Below are 22,224 nucleotides of genomic sequence, written 5' to 3'. Positions count from 1 at the left end.
CAATTTGTCTTAATAAAATTATTTCCAATTATGTTTTTTCAAATATATAATAAAAAGCTTAAGACAAATAAAAGGGTCATAAACACCAGTCACAGAAAACAAAGGAGCTCTGAATATTAACTGTTACAAAAAGTATTAATTGCTCATACCTGGAACATGACAGACAGGGTTATCTTCTCCATTTTTTTCCAAAATAAGATTAGTCAAGAAGTTCAATCCTACCACACACTGAAGTAAGTGATGAATACTATCTATACAATTACTATGTAGGTCAATATATCTAAGTTTATGTTTAATTCCATGAAGGGGAATCAAACCTGCAATAAGGAAAAAAAACTCTTGATGCCACTGAAGTCATTTTTCCAACAGCTAATTAAAGTTAATTTTTATATAAATTAGATTTTGAGGCAAAGAAGCAGCATTAATAAGAAGTCTCTGTAAACAGCTACATCTAATAAACAGCGTATGAGTAAAGATATTTGTTGTTTTAAAGAAACACAGGGTTAGCATCCCTTTTGAGGCCCTAGCCCAGAGGTTCCTGGTCTTTGGTTCTCTTCAAACAGAACATATGGACCTCTCCAGGTCAATGCATGTACTTCTAGGAGAAGCATAAAGCAATGGCTTCAGGCTCTCAATCAACACATTATTTTTGATTAGCAGATATAAGCAAACCCTGCAGTACTCTTCAATTTTATTGGTTTGAGCATAAAATACAAATAGCACCCATTTGATTTAGTTCCCTGGTAATAATTCTTACACGAGTTTATCTAGAGCATGGTAATGCTAACAACTAGATTTGCAGCAGAGGTTACTGGTGCCTGGTACCACGTCTCCTTGACCAGCCTCTGACCTCAGCTGCAGCTGTGGTGGAAGGGGCCATGCATGCTGACAGTTTACCCCACTGGAGCACTTCATGTTTCTCTTTTCTTCCCTCAGAACTCGCTTTAAAATGGAGCTTCTGAGCAAAGGTACAGCCTGGAAATGGCCTTTGATGTGCCAAATCTACAATTCCAACCATGAAACCCACCCCCGAACTGAGACTTACACATATACATACACACATGTCTAACAGGGTTCTCAAATTTAAGATAGAATCCTTACTTCTCATCCCCTCATCTCTAAACCTGTTTCTCCCTCAGTCTTTCCCACATCAGGAACCAGTCCCATCATCCACCTGTCGCTACAGAAAAAACTCAGTTAACTTATCTTTGATTCCTTTTTTCTTCATTTCCTTATCTCAATCCATCAGCACATCCTATGAACTCTACCTGCAAAATATATCCATTTGCTCCTCTACACTATTTCCACCCTAGTCTAAGTCTCCATCATCTCTCACCTAGACCACTGAAATAGCTTCCTAACTGGTCACCTGACTTCCACTCCTATCCTCCTAAAATCCATTCTTCACTCATTCAGCAACCAAAGTGATCCTTTAAAAACACATATGTCACTTGTTTAAAGCCCTCCTATGGCTTCGTATTGCACCTAGAATAATATGCAAACTTTTTACCGAGTATGAAGCTGTGATCTGGCCTTTGCCTACCTTCTCATCTCTTTTCTTAGCACACTAACCCCTCATTTGCTATGCTCTAGCCATATTACCCTTCTTTCTGTTCCTTTATCATGACAAGGCTGAAGGTGCCTTAGTGTCTGTGCATGCACTCATCGTATATACTGCCTTTATTTATTGAATTCATAATGATCTATTAAAACTTACAGGGTTGCCTATTATATTTTCTTCATATTTATTATAATGTGATATGAAGCCACTAAAACGCACCCTTTTAGGTGTATAGCTCAACGTACGTAAACAAGCATATACAGTTGTGTAACCACTACTATAACTGCGATACAGAACATTCTATCACTCCGATCAATGTGTCCCATCTTCAACCCTTGGCAACTAATGATCTAATTTCTGCCACTGTAACTTGCCTTTGTCAGAATGTCATATAAATGGAATCATATAGTGCATCTTTCTGTGTCTCACTCCCTGCACTTAGCCTAATTCTTCTTAGAGTTGTCCATGTTGCTGCATATATCAACTGTTCATTCCTTTTTATTGCCAAGCAATATTCCATCATGTGGATGAATCACAATTTATTTGTTTACTAGGTGACAGACATATGGATGGCTTCCAGTTTTGGAAGATTATAAAGAATCATATAAACATGATTATATAAAAAGCTATATAATCATATAAACTTTCATGTACAGGTTTTTGAACAGACATATTTTCATTTCTCTTAGGTAAATACCTAGGAGAGGGCCTGCATGATTATATGGTAAGTGTATGTTTAACATTATAAGAAACCTTCAAACTGTTTTCCAAAGTAGTTGTTCCATTTTCAATTCTCCTCACAATGTGTACAACTTCTAGCTGCTCTATAATCTCACCAGTATTTTGTATTATAAGTTTTAAAACTATCTACTCTAGTAGGTATGAAGTAGATCTCATTACAGTTTTAGTTTGTATTTCCTTAACCACTAAAGATGCTAAACATTTTTTTTTTTCATGTACTAATCTGCCATTTAGATTTCCTCCTGGGAAAGGCTCTGCTCAAATCTTTTGCTTATTTTTGAGGGGTTGACATGATCTTATTTTTTGCTTTTCTTCCCCACTACAATGTAAACCCTATGACAAGAACTTTATCTATTTGTTGTTTTTTTAATTACTACAGAACAGTATTTGATACAGTGATCTTCAATAAATATTTGTTGAGTAAACGAATGAGCAATCTTATCCAAGATTCACATTTTTCAGATAAGGCAACTGCATCTAAACAGTAATATTCTTTGCTCAACATCACATAGCAGTGACAGAGCTAGGGTTAATACTCAATTCCAATACTTTCACAACTTTGGGGGAGAAAGTTTTAAAAAATTAAAATATTCTTGCTATTCCAGCTTAACAGTAGGGAGTAGATTGCTTTAATTTTTTGTATATTAAATACCTGGTATAGGCTAGTATTTTTCTAGTATGGGAGAAAAATAAACACATGAATAAAATTTTCAAAAATTGACAGGATTATGATGATAATTAGAAGAATTCTGCCAGTTCTAACAGATAATTCTAAGAATTATCATGAAACTTTGTTCAGTTTATCAGTGTATCACTTTAATCAATTAAAAAATAGGTAAAAATGTTTAACCTTCTTAGACCTGCTAAAAGTCAAAAAGAAAAGAAAATTATTTGATCGTCAATTTACAATATAGCCTTTGGAATGCAGTATGGTCCAATATGCTATATGATCCAATATGGTAGCACTAGTCACCTGTGGCTTTGTAAATTTAAACTAAAATTAAATTACAAATTCAGTTCCTCACTGCACAAGCCACATTTCAAGTGCTCAAAAGACACATCTGGCTATTTGCTGCCGTGTCAGACAGCATAGATATTTAATATTTTCATCACTGTAAAAAGTTCTATTGGAACTATTCTTTATATAATAGCATATCGATCAATTATTTAAGATTAAAACACTATTTTCCTGAAGTCCCTTCTATCCAAGTTTTTTCGGTTACTGATCACCTAGTTTGTATTCCTATTTTTTATTCAGCCATAGCTTTGGCACCAACAAAAAAAGAATTATGTCTGAAGCAGACTCTCTAGATGGTATTTTTGGTCAAAAACAGGATTATTCAGTTTTCAGCATGCTGAGCTTAGCCTAACTCATCACATGTGGCAAACATTCAGCATTATAGAAAACATAAGATTATCTACTTACCACTAAGATCATTTATGTGGTTATAAGATAAATTCAGTCTAGTCAGATTAGTTAGTGCTTCAAGTCCTAAAATAAAATAAGATAAAATAAAGCTATATAGTATTACAATACTATTTCAGACAGTTTTGAAGCAAATCTATAGTCCAATAACAGTGAAATCAATTTTATTGGTATTTTGCAAAATACTTAAAAAATTGTTAACTTTTCTAGAAGAAAACTTTTATGTAGTAAATTTTAAGGTCAGTTTTCAAAAGTTTATGGTAATATTTATTCCATTCTTTTGGGAAGAAGAAAAGTGGACTTAAATAATCTTCCTTATGCAAAGTATCACATGAAAATCACTTACAAACCTTCTATTCTTGTGATCAAATTGCAGGACAAATTTAAAGTACATAGTTTTGTCAGTGTGTTTAGCCCTTCAATTCGATTTATTTGATTAGATGACAGATCTAAGTGTTGTAAATTCCAAACATGATCAATGGCTTCGATTTTTGAGATGTTATTGCAATGAAGATTGATGGCATGAAGGGATGAATCTAAAGATAACTCTGATATGCTACAAGAGAAAATATAGATTATCAAAAGCAAGTAAGAAATGGATTTAAAAATTATGACCAAATATAATTAAAATCAACCAAACAGCATGTAGATGATAAGCATGTGCTCTACTCATTCTATGACGAAATCCTTCCTACTTGTGGTAGTCTTTTAACATCTCATAAGGGACCGTGCTTCTTACCACTCTTTGGTATTCTGGACCATACAGATAAACAAGAAACCCACTCAAGAAAGGGAAGTGACCCTGGGCATTTCTACCTTCTATAAGCAACCAAGTCATCAGCATATAATGAAAAGTGTAATTGTAAAGGCCCTGGAATCATAATACCCCAGTTCAAATCTGCATTCTAGTATTTTTTTTTTTTTGCTAAATTATTTGAATAAATGAGTTAACCTCTCTAAGCCTCTATTTCTCATTTCATTTATCTCACAACAATTCTAAGCAATAGGTATAAGGATACTGAAGTTTGCAGAAATTAAATAACTTGTCCAAGTTCTTGTAGTTATTACCTGAGGCAGTATAAATCCAGATCTGGCACTGTAGCTTGTAATCTTTCTTTACTGTCTGCAACAGCTATTTAACCCAGAATGTAGTTGATTTCAAAAGAAACAACCAGTTATTACTATTTCTAGTGAAAAAATCCATCCTCCCTTCTATACATTTGGAATGCACCTCCCCTAAATAGAACTCATCTCCTCATTCTCTCAAGTACTGCCATTTATAACCAGGACCTCTCCTAAAGATGGTAGTTCCAGGAATAAAAACTACAGTGCACAAAGTTCAGAGGTGCTGGAAGGAGGGACAGTCGGGAATAGGGACACACAATGTCATGGGCATCTGTTCAATGTTCTGTAGCAGCTACCGCAGAGGAAACTTAACTCTGGCAGTAGAGAAGTGAGAAGTTTAGTAGTCAGGGAGTAAAAAGAAAATAAGGAATTCTGGTGTGCTTTCAAATTAGCATCAAGAATCTCAAATTCAAAATTAAAAATCAAAAACACTTTAAATATGCCATAAAGTCATTCAGCTCCTCCCTTAGATTTCAGAATGAGGCACATAATGACATGTGGAAGAAAAAGATAAAGCATTTGTAAATTTGAAACTACCAATCTGTAAATGTGACTCTTGAAATGTTTTCCAGTTACCTTGCTACTGTCATTTACTGAGCTATCCTTGTGCTATTAACACATGCTCTTAATGACAGTCATTTATTTTCTGACACATTTCAGTTTCTGGAAATTAGTACTGTGCAGATAATGTGGTACAGCAGAAAAAGCAGAAAGTGAAATTAGACAGAAATAGGTTTGAATTTGAACTTAACTGCTCACCAGCTGGAAGAATTTGGGAACACTATTTAGATCCTCTGAGTCTCAGATCCGTCACTTGTAAAATTACTACCTTGCAGAATTATTGTGAGGGGTAGTGATAACATATATATTTACACATAGATGGTATTCAGTAAATGGCATCTATTATTAAATATAAATGTAAATATTCCTTTAAAATCCATCTCCCTGGGGTCTTTGGGCAAAGATCATGAGATCATGATCCAGAACAAAATAGTTTAATTATCAGCAGCAAGGTTCCGCATAGAGCAGGGCATGCCACAAAGGAACATAGATAAGTCCACTATGGAATTGCCTGTATGTAGGTCAGTATGACTAATCACAGAGGGTAAATGGAGAAATGTTAAGAGGTTAATTCCGAAAAGGTAGGTAGGGACCAGCCGGTAAGGCGGAATGAAGAACCTAGTACGTCATGCATAAATTTGGGCTGCATGAAAGAGGGAAATGGTTAGCTAAATATGATGCTTAGTAGTCTCAAGAAGTTTATGGATATATGTATCATTGTGCTCTGCAAAGGAGAAATTAGAAGGGAGGCAAAGAGAATTGAGGAAAACCTAATGAAGAGCAGTAAACCTTCGCTCCACGGTTGCCGGACATACCACAGCGCCACTTTTTGTCAAGGTAAGAGAAAGAGCAGAAGAGACAAGATAGAACCCGAGAACACCAACAATTACAGAGCAAGCAGAGGAAGAATAATCAGTAAAGAAAGGAGAACCAGTAGAGACGGAGGATGGCAAAAGACTGGTAGAGAATGAGATCGTAGGGTAGTTTCCAGGCTACTCAAAAGGCCAAGGAGGAAAGGAATGAGGACTCGCTGGACCTGGCACTTCAGCAGAGCAATTCTGGCGCAGTAAGGCTGGGGGAAGCCAGACAGCGTTTGTGTGCGGTCTGGGTAAGGCTGTGCCGCCTCCGCTCCGAGGCAGTTTGTTGTTTACGGCTCCCGCCAGGGGGATGCGCGGGCCGCTCCTGGCTGCGGAGCACCCTTTACCTCCGCAGGCCTTTGTCCATGAAGCACAAATCCCCGCAGATGCTGTCGCCGTCTTCATTTTCGACTTCCGCCTCCACCGGCGCCTCCATAGTACCGGCAACGGGGACCGTGGTCTTAACCGGCGCCCAGAGCGGGGTGGGAGAGCCCGGAACACGCCTTCTGGGTGAGCGGAAGTCCAGTCCGAGGGGGCGGGGGCGAAGGCCCCCCGCCCCGCTCCAACCGACAGCCGGGCACTTTCGCGCCTTGACAAGTGCCGTAAAGCGGGAAGCCTGATTTTCTTCCCCAAGGGCTTCCCTCCCTTTTACGGTATCCACGGCGCAATTCTTGAGTCTTGCCGTAAAGAGAAACATCATCCCGTGTATGTGGTTGGTGGGTAAAGAATGGGTCTTTCCTGTGACGCTCTCCTGTATGATTTTTGTGTTGTAGGCCACTGACTTCTGAAGGCGATTTAACAGCAGTTTGTCTTTACAAAACTATAGTCATACATACCTATAAGTTATTCCCCCACCGGCCATTGCACCTACTGTTGATTTAGTAAACATTTATGGGATGCTTTACATATGTCAAGCACTTCCCTGTGACATGAGGAATAAATTGAAGCCAATTCTCGTTCTCTGGAAGCATTCACAGTTCAGTGGAGGAAACAAAGAATTGACGTGCAACAGGGTGAGTGCTAGAAATAGCACAGGAGCATTTAAGCCAACTGTATAGTGATGTGGGTAGTGGGAAAGTTTTCTAAAAGGTTATTGGTGACTGAGCAGAGCCTTGCTAGGTCAAGGGGAATTCTGGAAGTGAATGGCATTCCAGGTAGGAAAACAATACCGGCAGAAGGTGGAAGAAACCTGGTTAGATTGCTCTCTAACTCATGGGAATATTTAGGGGCACCTGACTGGCTCAATGGGTAGAGCATCTGACCCTTGATCTTAGGGTTGTGAGTTCAAGCCCCACCTTGGGCATGGAGCCTACTTTAAAAAAAATTAAAAATGGAAAAAAAGGTATGTCAGCTTTGAACCTGTCACTATCTTGAGCTAAAATCTTTGGTGGTCCCTGTTAGCATTCAAATAAAGGCCTAACTTTTTGCTCTAATATTGAAGATATTTCCAGACTTTAAATGTCACTAGTCTCCTATTGTTTAGCTATACCTTTCACATTCTAAAATTTGTAGCCACAATTCACTGTTTTCTGTAACCATGTGCTTTGCCATATGTCTGCAGCTCCTTCCAATAAGAAGTGGAGGTAGAATCTCCTCAGTGGCTTCTTGATTCTGGGCTTGCTTGCGACTTTTTTTTTTTTTTTTTTTTGGCCAATAGAATTCATTTAATCCTAGTGCTGGGCCTCAAGACACCTTGCATGCTTCTGCTCCCTCTCTTGGAAAACTGGCTGACCTGCCATTTGAACAAGGCCAGGCTAGCCAACTGGAGGAGGAGATACATGGAGCAAAAACAAATCACTCTAGCAAAGGAAGCACAGATACATACATGAGCCCAGAAGTGCTTAGCTGAACCCACCCCAAATTGCAAAAATAACAGAAATGTGAGCTAAATAAAGTGTTTTGTTTTAAGCCAGTAAATTCTGGAGAAAATGTGTTATATAGGATGAGATGATTGATAATAGTCACTGATCTGTGACCGAATATCCATTAAAATAGAGATTTTCAATGGGGATAAGGTATTATAGTCTTACAAAACAAATAACTGATCTAAGAAACAAATTATGTTGTAATGTTATTAAATGCATTGGATCTTTCCTCCAAAGTCGTGGGCGTTATAATTAATTAATTAATTAATTAAAATACTGATTATTGTTAGTGGAATTCAAAAATTGTAGATTGTATCTGAACTGCCTTAGCACTTAAGAATTGACTTTTTGTTTATTTTTAAAGATTTTATTTGTTTGAGAGAGAGAGAGTGAGCATAAGCAGGGGGAGTGGGAGAGGGAGAAGCAGACTCCCCGCTGAGCAGGGAGCCCAATGTGGGGCTTGATCCCAGGACCCTGGGATCATGACCTGAGCTGAAGGCAGATGTTTAACCTACTGAGCCACCCAGGCACCCCAAGAATTGACTTTTAAAATGATAGTTGGATAAACTAATATTACTATTGTTTGCCTGTTTTTTTTTTTAACACAAATGCTTAGAAACTGCTGTTTTGCTTCAAAATTCTTTATTTGCAAAACAAAATTTGTTAAATAAGTTTCTTTTTTTTTTTTTTTTTTTAAAGATTTTATTTATTTATCTGACAGATAGAGAGACAGCGAGAGAGGAAACACAAGCAGGAGGAGCGGGAGAGGGAGAAGCAGGCCCCCCGCCGAGCAGGGAGCCCGATGCGGGGCTCGATCCCATGACCCCGGGACCATGACCTGAGCCGAAGGCAGACGCTTAACGACTGAGCCACCCAGGCGCCCCGTTAAATAAGTTTCTATAGGAGACTTTAGTTCTCAAATTCAAAGAGCCTATCATTAGTATTCTAAATAATATGTAAACAACACTTTTCAATTACTATACTCTATAGTTTTATATTTTTAAACGGGACTTCAATTTGTCTTGGACTTGCTTTTCATGTATCTATAAAGTATTTGTGGGGTGCCAAATGGGTAATATATTTGAAATCAGCCTTACTAGTGTGAGGTCAGGGATGAGATAGGCAGTCAGAAGGGGCAGCAAGGTAGCATTGTGGGGGAGGCAGAGAGAATAATATCTATTCTGGAAATGATAAGTTGCTTAGATAGACTGATGTGTGGTGAGGGTGTGTGTGCACATGAGAAAGCAAGAGGTAAGGCTAGATTCAGATCTTGGAGAACCTGCAATGGCCAGTTTAGAAGTTGGTATTTGTTGGGGTGCCTGGGTGGCTCAGTCAGTTAAGTGTCTGCCTTGAGCTCAGGTCATGATCCTGGGACCCTGGGGTCGAGCCCCGCATCGGGCTCCCTGCTGGGTGGGGAACCTGCTTCTCCCTCTCCCTCTGCCTGCCACTCCCCCTGCTTATTCTCTCTCTCTCTCTCTGTCAAATAATAAATAAAATTTAAAAAAATAGGAGTATTTGTTGAAGGAGGGTTGTGATGGGGTGACAGTGTGGTGGTTACAAACAGTTGTGAGTAAGGTTGGGAGGGGATGCAAGAACACAAGACAGAGTAGTTAAGCAGGGAAGTGACAGGATTAGATTTGTGTTTTGTGACATTATCTCTAGAGACTGAGTGGAGGCTGGATTGGAGGGAGATTAGAGGTGACTGTATAAATTAAGGAGGTTGTTGCATTAAACCACATGAGGAAAATGGAGGACCGGACAAAGTCCCTAGGGGTCTGAATGATGAGAGGAGAATACCTGAGGAGAAGTTAATAAGTTAGATTTTATGAGCTTTGTTTACTGATTTGGATGTACGTAGGGTATAAGGTAACCACAGTTGTTTCTCCTTCCTTTTCTTCATCTTGATAGTTTTTGAATATCCTTTAGTGTTTTACTGCATTCCTGTAGGATCAAAATGTAATGGTGGTATTACATGCTGTAATTCTTTTTTTAAGGACTTATTTTATTTACTTATTTTAGAGAGAGACAGAGCAAGAGAGCAGGTGGGAGGGGCAGAGGAAGAGGGAGAGAGAATCCTAAGTGACTCTGCACTCAGCCCCATGTGGGGCTCTGTCTCATGACCCCAAGATCACAACCTGAGTGGAAACCGAGAGTTGGACGCGTAACTGACTGCACCATCCAGGCGCCCCTACATTCTGTAATTTGTATCTGTTTTTTTCTATTAGAATCTACATAGCACTTTTTTTTTTAGCACTTTTATGCTAATTTCTCAGACAAGATACACAAGGCTATCATTTGGCTTTTGAATCATCTAAAATATATATAAGCTTTAAAAAAAATAAAACCCAAAGCTTTTAAAATTTTACAGTGACTTTATACATACAGATCTCAGTGCAGAACGTCAGATCAGTAGTGTGGGCCCATAAAATCAATACCATTAGTGACCTCTGGCCTTGAAAAAATTGCATTACTCATGAATTCCAGTCACTTAGTTGTATATACCACCCCCTCCAAACACATGCTGTCCTTGTACATCTCTCTATGCCAACCATTATAGACAATATTTTTGTAATTTGTGTTTTGTTGGTATATTACTTTATTCAAAATATTTAGAGAGTTAGTTTTTCTCAAAAAATTGAACTTTTTGGATATCTGGACTTCTTTCAGATGGAACTAGTCCTTAAAATTTTAAATTTGGTGGAATATTTTCTAATATATTCCTTATGCTATCCTGCATTCTTAAATTATATCAAGTATAATTTAAAATATTCTTAAAATCTTATTGTCATAAAAATTTACTGTATTATATAAAAACATAATTTTTGGTATTAGAAAAATATTTTTCTTATGAAAATAATATTTGCTAACTATAGAAAATGTTGAAAAGTATAAAAAATAAATAAAAATCACTTGTTATCTTAGAGAAAGACACCACTATTAATCTTTTGTTGTATCTCTATTTAGTCGTGTCTATGCATGTACATATATGTGAACATGAGTAGTAATAAAATTCATTGTAGTAAAGTTAAACATTCACTGGATTACAAAGAAATTGCAACAAATTTCTAAAATGTATGGGACCAAAGGGGTTCAGAGGAAGTCTCTCCAAAATGTGCCACTTTGGCATGCAGACTATTTTGAGCTGAAGGCATTCAATACCCTATGGGCTCAAGATAACATTTTGCCCCTCCCTTAACTACCTAGAAGAATCTAAATTGGAGGAGTCTTTCCCTGAATAAGAGTTGAACAGAGAAATTTTATCTGAATGACCCACCTGTATGGCAGGGCAAACATCTAATTCCTGTCAACTGCTTTTCTTATTGCCCTGTGCATTAACCACCTCCACCCCTCTTCCATTCCTTGTTCAGGATGGCATATATGCCTCTTTTTTTTTTTTTTATTATTCATCTGAAAGAGAGACAGAGAGAGCACAAGCAGGGGTAGAGGTGGAGAGAGAGGGAGAAGCAGACTCCCCGCTGAGCTGGAAGCCTGACATGGGGCTCCATCCCAGGACCTGGAGACCATGATCTGAGCCGAAGGCAGATGCTTAACCATCTGAGCCACCCAGACACCCATATATGCTTCATTTTACCTTTCTGTCTTTCAACCTGTCATGTTTGTGTGATTCCCATATGTACAAAATTAAATTTGATTTTCTTCTGTTAATCTGTCTCATGTCAATTTAATTCTTAGACCGGCTGGAAAAACCTTTGAAGGATAGAGGAAAATTTTTCTTCACCAGCACTTTTGGTGAGCTAGCGAGACCTCACTGGCTGGGCACTGCTCATTCTGAAGCTGTTGCAGTAGAAAGATCCTGGGACTTCTGATAGAATTGCAAAAGGTAAGAATTCTTACCACATCAGACTCCTGGATCTCTACCTGCAGAGTCCAATGGAAGCAGAGTGGTGAGAGTCCTTTTTTTCCTTTTCTAAATGTACATTAGCAGGAGAAAATATATGTGGAACTAGCCCTTTGATTTCAATGATTGCTTATTTGATATGAATACTTTTGGTATTTATTAATCCTTTTCCTCCCAGAGATGGTCTGTCTGCTGTGTCATTCTATATCCTGAGAGCTTGGCTTTTTGACCAGTGAGAATACTCTCTTTGGTCTCTGGCAATGTAAGAATGGCAAATTCTAGACCAAAAGGATGCATGTATTGCTGTGCATCTGGTGGCCAGCCCTATAGGCAATGGATCCAGTTGTCTTCGTCCAACTATGTCAGCTCTCAGGGGAATCTGTCATAAGAGACCCTAGTTCACAGGGGCTTTTGTCATCTCAACCTTTGTTACTGTATTAGTGCTGGAAAAATCCCATTCCAGTAGTGCCTGCCCAGTGTCACAGATTAGCGAGTCTGTGACTGGAGGTATCTCATGCTTCCTCGGGAGACTAAAGACACCTTACCACCTGCAGTGAAGGCCTTTGCTGTCTTAGACTAATTTTGAGAATGAACTTTTTGAATCATAGGGGCTACATCATCTACACCTACTCCAGGAATGTCTCTTGAGTCTGTGGTAAAAATTTATTCTAAGCCTGGAAAGCTACCTCCAGGTCTTTTCATGAAAAGGCTTATTGGTTTAAGTCACTATTGAGAATTCCTCCTCTTCAACAGCCAGATGATAGATCCTTTGATTTGGCTGTATTTGAAAGAAAAAGATTTTTAGGGAGCTGTCATCCTAAACAATTGATTCATTGGCATGTGGGCAAATTAAAAGCGGGACACAAAGAAATGCAATGACTACCCTTAGGGACTCCCCGTAAGAGGTAAGGACAGAAATTAGACTCAGAATAAAAATTAAATCAAATGTAAATTCTCCTTCTCAAAACCTGGCCCCATCTTCCTGTTTTAGCTTTCTTTTTTTGCTACAAGATTTACAGAGAGCACTCTAGCCCAATCTCTTGGCTTAGAGTATATGAATTACTCATGCAAATGCTGAAAGTCGGGAAGTGAATTTAGCAGAAGCACCTGGGACAGACAGTAGGACTCACTGTGCTGTACTCTGTAATCAGGCTTTGCCAGCTTCTGGCCTTCCTATGTAATGTCCTTTGTGAATAAATCCTAGACCCCCACCAAAAGAATTCATGTCCCCTGGACAGCAGCAGATCTTTTCAGAAGATTCTACTAAATTTAGAGGAGAATTAGAAAGATCATTGGTCATTCTTTCTCATAGAGGAAAGAGATGACCAGAATTTCTCATAGGCTCTCCTACAAATTATCAGCTGTAGACTGATTTTCAGGGGCTGATAGAAGAGGAAAATAAAATTTGACAGTGCCCCTTCCTTTCCAAATCCAAACCCATTGGCTATTGATCCTTTCTCTCCCAGGGATAACTATTACTTTTCTGCTTGTCTCATTTTGTCTACCCACCTGGGGCATGCAGGTTGTTGATTCTTTTGGTTATTTTTGGGAGTGACTGGATCTTGGGAAGGTAGTATCCTTTGCATCCTCTTTAGGGACTCCTCTTAAACCCAAGGAGGGATTATTCAATGCTGCCAGAAAAATTTGCTATTTGTCCTGGCTGAAAACTGACAAGATATTTAAAAGAATTTTTAAAAATAGCTCTGTAGTCAAAAGTTGGCCAGATTAGAAGCTGATATTCAGAGCTGATAGGAATGTTTTTAGGCTCTTTTCCCTAAGCTAAAAGAAAACTATGTACCCAGAAGGAAAGAAGCAATTGAGGATAATAAAGTTGGATAGATATATCAATTTATGATTTCAGGTACAACCCAATATTTTGAGGAATTGAGAGCAACTGTCCTTATCTTACAAATCTTTGCAAAACTAGAAATAAGGACCCAGAAAGAGCTCAAGGTCAATATTTCTTTCTTTCTTTCTTTTTTTAACCAATCCCAAGATGGATGAATGGATAAAGGTGTGGTGTAGACACACATACACACACACACACACACACACACAGGAATATTACTCAGCCATCAGAAAGAATGAAATCTTGCCATTTGCACCGACATGGATGGAACTAGGGTATATAATGCTAATAGAAATAAGTCAGAGAAAGACATACCATATGATTTCACTCATGTGGAATTTAAGAAACAAAACTGACGAACGTAGGGGAGGGGAAGGAAAAATAAAATAGGATAAAAACAGAGGAGACAAACCCTAAGAGATTCTTTACTATAGAGAACAAACTGAAGGTTGCTGGAGGAGAGTTGGGTAGGGGGATAGGATAACTGGGTGATGGGCATGAAGGAGGGCACTTGATGTAACGAGCACTGGGTGTTTTTTACCCCGAAATTAATAATACACCATATGTTAACTAACTTGAATTTAAATTAAAAAAAAAAAGAGGGGTGCCTGGGCGGCTCAGTCGGTTAAGCATCTGCCTTCGGCTCAGGTATTGATCCCGGGGTCCTGGGATTGAGCCAGCATCAGGCTTCCTGCTTGGCGGGAAGCCTGCTTCTCCCTCTCTCTCTGTCTGCCGCTCCCCCTGCTTGTGCTCTCTCGCTGTCTGTCAAATAAATAAATAAAATCTGAAAAAAAAAAAAAGAAAAAGGAAGCCAAAGTTCTTCCAAGGTAACCAAAGAAACTTGGGTACTTTCTCTGTGCCTTTGTGATGTAGATTTTCTTTTCATATCTCAACCTAAGAGCAATTCTTTGAAATGCAAACTTTAGGGAGAGGTTTCTTAACTGAAGGAAAAGAAAAAGAGAAGTTTTGGAGGAAAGAGGAAGTATTTGGAAATTGGACAAATGAAAAATCTTCTCTATAAATATTAGGTCTCTATAAATATTACAGGTCTCTGCATCTGTTCATATATGTATAACTCAGAGAAAGTTACATATATATATATATGTCAGTTAAAGCTCATATATAAATAAGTCAGTTAAAGAAAGACAAATACCATATGATTTCACTCATGTGGAATTTAAGAAACAAAAGTGATAAACATAAGGGAAAGTTCATATATATATAAATGTTGTTATATATATATAAAAGTTCCTATAGAACTATATATAAGAAAGTTCTTATATACATATATATATACTTATATATGTATATATATTTATATATATATTTGTATATATATGTTGTATGTTGTAGATGTGTGGTATTTTTCTACAGACGGTATGTTGCCAGAATTTGTAGAAGAGCTCTATATAGTTGGTTTGAAGGCAAGCACTTGTAAGGATTGGCTACTCTAAAGCCCTCAGAAATATAAAAACTAACCCAAATGCTTTTTAGTTCACATTCTCTAGGATCAATCTTTTTTTTTTTTTTTTTTAAAGATTTTATTTATTTATTTGACAGAGAAAGACACAGCGAGAGAGGGAACACAAACGGGGAGTGGGAGAGGGAGAAGCAGACTCCCTGCCGAGCAGGGAGCCCGATGCGGGACTCGATTCAGGGACTCCAGGATTATGACCTGAGCCGAAGGCAGTCGCTTAACCAACTGAGCCACCCAGGCGCCCTCTAGGATCAATCTTTAATGAATAAAAGCTAAATGAAGTGTGTTGGTTTAATTAAAATAGACATGCCTTTAGAGTTATCAATATTAAATATAATACTTTTATTGTACCTGGGTATTCTAACCAAATAAGGTTATATTACAACTGTTAAAAAATTTTAAACAGCAACAACAACAACAACAAAACCAGTTTGGGAGAATGGCTGGCTTTGTCTGATGTCTCATGTGAGTAATCTGAACCTAATTGTTAAGAGCAACTAAATTGAATAGATGCAAATAAGATAAAAGTTTTTAAGTCAACTTTTAAAATAGTTTTACCAAACCTTTTTGGTAACTTAAAACTTTAAAATTGCTAAGTTAAGTGATGAGTTAAGTTGAATTCATTGAATATCTGGATCATTTCCAAATAAGATGAAATAGTGAAACCTTAAATCCTGAATATAGGTTTATTTGCTTTTGAATTCCTTATTACAGAGAAACTAAGGATAAATTTGGGTCTGTTGGTAAACATGTTTTGTGCTTTATTGAAAGATTGTACTATGGAGAAGCACATGGTTCTAGAAATTATAAAAAGTATTCAAAAATTTGCCAATTTAAAGAAAGCTGGTATAACAGTTCACAGCTTACTTCTTAGTTTTCATTAGAAATTAAGAAGTCTAAGAATTAAGGATTTTAATAAATGTAATTAAGACTACTAGAAATAATAAGGGAAGCATCTCTGTATGCGAAGAGAATAAGATGTGTGTTTTTGGTAAGAAGGGGCATAAAGAGTAGAAATGCTTTTTTTTTTGGGGGGGTAAAGAAAAAATAATCCTAAAGTGTCCTAAAGTGAGGTTGACTATTTAAAAAGGGAAAGTATAGGACAAAATCTGAATGTAAAAAAGAAAGTTGTAGAAGGTTTCTGGAAAAGGGATTTTGGAAAGGAATTTTATGCATGGTCAGTGATGTGGGAAACAATGGCAGAAGAATAATTATTAAATTCCCTTACTATCTACAGTCTATTGACAAGTCCTTGAAACAGGCAGAGTGACCTTTCTCTTGGAACTCAGCTGCCTGGATGTTAATACTTTGCTAAGGCAAAAGACAATCTTAGCCTGACCCCCAGGATCCTGTAAGTCTACTTTAACATATAAAAATTCCTTTGGAAACTTCCTTTATCTCTACCCCCTAAGATACATGTTGACAATCATCCTCCAAGCATATGACCCACCAGTATACATCTGAAGGGTCTCATAACTCAGGTTTTTTTAGACAGTAATAAATGATCTTTTCCCTACAATAGCTAGCCCCCTCAAGGTCCTGGAAACCTTGCTTCCAAAATTCCTTAGAGATTTACGCTATCCCTAACCCCCTCCCAACTTGGAAGTATATAATGGGCCATTTCTCATGACCCTGGTGCAGCTCTTTCTGCCCATGGGTCCTGTCACCGTGATTTAATAAAACCACCTTTTTGTACCAAAGACGTCTCAAGGATTCTTTCTTGCCGTCGGCTCTGGACCTTGCCTACATTCAAAACTACATCAGTCAGGACTGGCTAAGATACAAAAGAATTTAATTAAGTAAATGAGCTTTAATATCAAAAGTACACTGCTGCAAGTTTAGGATTTGGTTTTTCTCTCTGTTAAAATGACAAAGTTTTCTCAGATTATTGGTCTACTCCTAATAAGAAATTGTAAACAAAGGTTTTTCTTTATTGTAATCTGCCTCAAAAAAAACAAAGAGTCTATGTTTTGTCTTTATCAAGTCTTTGGTTACCTAGGAAAGCCGAATCTTCTCATATTAAAAGAACTAAGTTTTGCTAACAATGTAACCTTCTGTATTTGCCTTTAAAATCTTTTATTGCCACTTTGGTTAAATAGATAATTAAGTATTAAGTTTTGTAATGATCTCTGATCTTATTTAGGCAAGAACTTTAAAACCTTTTTTTAAAAAAATATTTTTGACAAACTTCCAAAAATCAAGTTCTAACTAAAGTCTTTTTCATTTAGAACTGTTTTTTTTAATGTTATTTCAGCTTTTTATTTTTAAAAAAAATTTTATTTATTTATTTGACAGAGACACAGTGAGAGAGGGAACACAAGCAGGGGGAGTAGGAGAGGGAGAAGCAGGCTTCCCACGGAGTGGGGAGCCTGATGTGGGGCTCGATCCCAGGAGCCTGGGATCATGACCTGAGCCGAAGGCAGATGCTTAACGACTGAGCCACCCAGGCACCCCTGGAACTAACTACTGAGATATGAGATATTCAAGAGGGTCCCTGAAACATCTCAAAAGATTTGTTCTCTCGCCTTATATACAGAGGTTTTAAACTAGCTAAACTTACTTGGTATGTTAAATTACATGGGAAGCATTGTCAAATAAATTATGATAAACGCTCATAGGTTATATTATGTGGGTGAATACTACTGCTATAACCATTCTAGAATATATATGAAATTCTTAAAATTTTGATATGTCCTGGTATAATGAATGTTATCACTTGTACTTCTAATTATTGAAGTGTTGTGTGTCACAGAAATAACCACATTTCCTTGTCATGTCCATTATAATGAACTCATCAGTTCTCTAATGATGAACATTTTTTAAAAAGTCCTTAATCATTTACAGACAGTTATTGTTTTATTCTAATACTTTTTTTTTTAAAGATTTTATTTATTTATTTGAGACAGAGAGAATGAGAGACAGAGAGCATGAGAGGGAGGAGGGTCAGAGGGAGAAGCAGACTCCCTGCCGAGCAGGGAGCCCGATGCGGCACTCGATCCCGGGACTCCAGGATCATGACCTGAGCCGAAGGCAGTCGCTTAACCAACTGAGCCACCCAGGCGCCCTATTCTAATACTTTTACAAAAGATTCCTTGCAAAAGTGCTTCATCCTCAAGGAGATTCATGGAAAGGACTTTTGACAAATACAGGTTTCTGTTAACCCTAAGGTCATATAACTGAACTGGGTAAGAATTTCCAGAACTTGTGGGAAAACTTGATTCAAACAGAACAAGAATTAAATAAACGGGACCAAATGAACTGAAGAAGAGGATTATAATTTTTATGACTTCTTATTTGAAACATTGCTGATTCTTTAATGTTTGCTTTTTCAGATTTAAGGAAACTTTTTCTCTTAACCTATCAATGACTTAGAGCAATTTGGTAAAATATACCTTTGTAAACAAATAAGAAACATTTATCTTTTTCTCCCTACTTAATCCCTCCAGAATTTGGACACTCTCAGTGAATTTTCTTATTTTCATGCCAATATACTTATTTGTATAAGTTCAATAAGAATGTGTTCTTTTTATAATAGGATATAATTGGAAATGTTGGTTATATTGCCAAGACTTGCCTAGATTGTCATTTTTTTTTAAGATTTTATTTATTTATTTGATAGAGAGAGAGAGCAAGAGCACACAAGCAGGGGGAGCAAAAGAGGGAGAGGGAGAAGTAGGCTCTCCACTGAGCAGGAAGCCCTATGTGGGGCTTGATCCCAGGACCCTGGGATCATGACCTGAGCTGAAAGCAGACACTTAACTGACTGAGCCACCCAGGTTCCCCTACATTGTCATTTTTGACAGAGATACATAGACTCAAATATGACCAGACAGCTTTAAGGAACTAAAGTTGACTTTACAGAGTCAATGAAGCCCCTTGGAAAAATCAGCCTGGTACCTTGCTTCTTGGGTTCCCAGCAGCCTCACCAGGTGAGAAAAGAAGGTCACCTCCTGGCAGGCCCAGGAACCTCAGGGTATTTTGGGGACCTGGAGATGAAGAAATTTACCCAAATATATAGATATTGTTGGCAAGTCTGATGGCAAGTATTTGGCTTGACTTCTTAGCCTTAGAGGGTGTTAAAAGTTCAATCTGATGATTCCTTATAAAAAGTTCTAGTAAAGTATATTTAAAAAGAGCCTATATGGTCTCACTCTTATTGCTGCACTTACGTAAATAATCACGCCAAGTTTTTTTGAAACCAGACTTATTTTGCAAACAAATTAGTCTTAACTTGGCTATCTTTGGTGGAAAGGAGGGTGATTTTAGAGAGAAAAATTATGTTTCAGTAACACACCTTTGTGGATATTAGAGTCAAGTTCTATCGTCTTTGAGGGTTTGTGTTTGCCTGTAAACTGGACTGGATCCTGAATTCTGGTTTCTGCAAATACCTGGCTAAGACTCTCCAAACTAAAATTTGCAATTTTCTCCCTTCCTTTTGACTTGGAATCATTGAGAACTAAAGCTGCCCTTTTTCCTGAAATCCTGCAAACTGAAGCTAGAGGACATGATATTAATGTCAGAGAAATCATCCCAATAGCCCGGGTGTAGACAATTTTTGTGCCTGTTGCTGTATGGGCCACTCAGAAACATCACCAGAGACGTTCAAACTTCAAGCCAGGAGAATCTTTCAGATTGCCACCGTCTGCCATTACTCTGTCTGAAGATGCTTCAAGCCTGACATCTAGAAATCTCACTGGCAACACTCAGGACTCAGACACTGGGTTCATAATTTGCTCCAGCCGTTAACCTTTGTTTTTCTTTTGTTTCTGTAGCAGTGCCTCTTATTAATTACCTAATTGCTTGCCCAATATAGGCCTAACTTTGGGAGCCCACTTGCAAGACTGCCTCCTGAAATGAGATATAACTGTTTAACTCAACTGATCTACTGTCAAGACTGAGGCTGGTTCATTGAGATATGGACTAACCTATCAGTTAACTTCTGTATTGTGAAATTTCTTTAAAGTTTCAAAGGTGGGACTGAAGGGATTTAGAACAAGTCTCCCCAAAATGCACCACTTTGGCATGTGTAGTGTTTTGAGCTGAAGGCAGTGGAGAGACCCTGCAGGCTCCAGAGAAACTGTTGCCCCTTCCATAACTACCTAGAAGCCACGCAGCTCAACACCAAAAGAGATCACCTTGGCCTCTTTGAGAGGAAAGAGTAGAGCATGCCACAAAGGTCTTGGCTTATCTGGGAGCTGTCGGAGGGGCTGGTTCCTGTCTCACCTCACATGGAGCACCAATGGAACTGCCATAGTTCATGAGAGCAGCTAAGAACAAAGGAAATGGGAAGAATGGCTAGCTGCATGCCCAGCACAGCCCTGCTAAATAGGGAGAAGTTGCAGAACTTGAGGCTTCTCCACAGGAAGAACAATGGAGCATGCTTCCACTGCCTGACCCCTAGTAAGGCAGCCAGACACCAGAGGGAGCAAGAGAGTATGGGCTCCTGAAGAAAAAGACCTATTGCTAGAAAAGCAATAGGACAAAAAAAAAAAAAAAAAAAAAGAAAGAAAAAAGAAAGAAACAATGACTCATGGATCACTACATCAAAAACTAATGATGTATTGTATAGTGACTAACATAACATAATAAAATAAAATTTAAAAAAGAAATAAACAAAAAGAAAAAAATGAACAACAAAACAAAGAGTTGGTTTTTTGAAAAGATAAACAAAATTAACTGTTGTATAGATTAACAGAAAAAAAGAAAATTCGTTAAGCTAGAAAAAGATCAAAACATACCCTAAATTCGTTGATTAAAGAAGAAATTATAATTATCATAAAAGAAGCAAAAAGTAGGTTCAGTATTCTGTCATAATTAAAATCTTAGCAAGTTGAGAATAAATGATGATGCTTTAAATAAAGGGCATTTTCCAACCACCTACAACAAACATCATTCTTAGTATAAAACATCAAAAGTATTCTCATTAGAGTCATGAGCAAGATGCAGATTCCTGCTCTTTTAAAATGAACTTGAACCAAAGCTGTAAGAAAGAAGAATAATTTTTCTTTAATTTTAAGAATTTAAAAAGAAGAAATAAACTGCCTTTATTTGCAGATGATATGATTTTCTTCCTATATTCTCTTGGATTTTCTAAATTGACATAGCAACAAAAATTATAAATGATTATGGAGTAAATGTAACAGGAAATGTGCAGAATTTTATGAAGAAAACTAAAGTTTATAGAAGGATCCCTTTCCCCCAAAAAAGTTTAATCTAGAGAAAGCTATAATCATTATTCTAAAGATGTCAGTTCTCCCCAAATAGACTTTGAAATAAAATTCCATCACAATAAGAATCCCAACTTAATCTTTTATGGAACTTAAAAAAATTATTCTAAAATGTATATGATTTTAAAAATTAATTTTGAAGGTGAAAAGAGATTTTATATTTGAAATAATAATGCATTTTAATTTAATGATTTTAATGCTGATGTCTTCAAGTTCTTGATGGTTACCGTCAATGAGAAACTTGACCTACGCAAGTAAACAATAAATTTACAGAATTATTTTTTTTCACAGTCCTCCATTGTGTACCTCTACCAACTAATATTCTAACCTCTCTACTTGCTACTTGTCCCAGCTGTGCTCCACGGACATGTAGAACCTTGCATAGAAAAAGCTATGATACACACATACAGCCAGATAGTAATAAAGTTTGAGCCGCCATTCTTAATGGATAAACAAAAAGTTTGATCCAAAGACTGAGGAAAGAAACAGAGTATCCAAGAGATCTTTTGAAAACATAATTTGGTGCTCTGCTTTTAGGGAAGGTTGTTCCCAGCCCTGCGTCTAAGAATGACAATGATCATCGGTATGGCACAAACAGTCCAAATACTCAGGGAGACAGCTAAGTTCAGTGCAGTATATTTTAACATCCCTGATAAGAGACACAAAGATTTCTGTC

The 22,224-nt window shown here is 37.5% G+C and overlaps 1 protein-coding gene and 1 long non-coding RNA gene across 7 annotated transcripts in view; one reads left to right on the top strand and one right to left on the bottom strand.

Moving 5' to 3' along the window:
- The window catches only part of LRRCC1 (leucine rich repeat and coiled-coil centrosomal protein 1), a 39,192-nt gene extending 32,343 nt beyond the window's left edge, over positions 1 to 6,849 (bottom strand). For 3 of the 6 annotated variants that reach the window (XM_031024935.2, XM_006727127.3, XM_031024939.2), the window contains exons 1-4: positions 6,619 to 6,849; positions 4,079 to 4,284; positions 3,729 to 3,794; positions 150 to 317 (exon numbers count right to left, since the gene is read on the bottom strand). In XM_031024935.2, the coding sequence (XP_030880795.1) occupies positions 150 to 317; positions 3,729 to 3,794; positions 4,079 to 4,284; positions 6,619 to 6,707 (529 nt within the window). In that variant the 5' untranslated portion in view covers positions 6,708 to 6,849. Of the gene's footprint in view, positions 1 to 149; positions 318 to 3,728; positions 3,795 to 4,078; positions 4,285 to 6,618 lie in introns of those variants that run through there. The other 3 variants (XM_031024941.2, XM_081816189.1, XM_031024946.2) reach the window with 3 other exon arrangements.
- The window catches only part of LOC145720928 (uncharacterized), a 288,979-nt gene that overhangs the window by 30,747 nt on the left and 236,008 nt on the right, over positions 1 to 22,224 (top strand). The window contains exons 2-3 of the long non-coding RNA XR_014144271.1: positions 2,251 to 2,285; positions 11,830 to 11,977. This is a non-coding gene — a long non-coding RNA (uncharacterized LOC145720928). The remainder of the gene's footprint in view (positions 1 to 2,250; positions 2,286 to 11,829; positions 11,978 to 22,224) is intronic.

This window comes from Leptonychotes weddellii, chromosome 4 (assembly GCF_054177405.1).
Source record: "Leptonychotes weddellii isolate Sample4059 chromosome 4, ASM5417740v2, whole genome shotgun sequence".
Taxonomy (NCBI): domain Eukaryota; kingdom Metazoa; phylum Chordata; class Mammalia; order Carnivora; family Phocidae; genus Leptonychotes; species Leptonychotes weddellii.
This window is presented reverse-complemented; position numbering and strand designations above follow the sequence as displayed.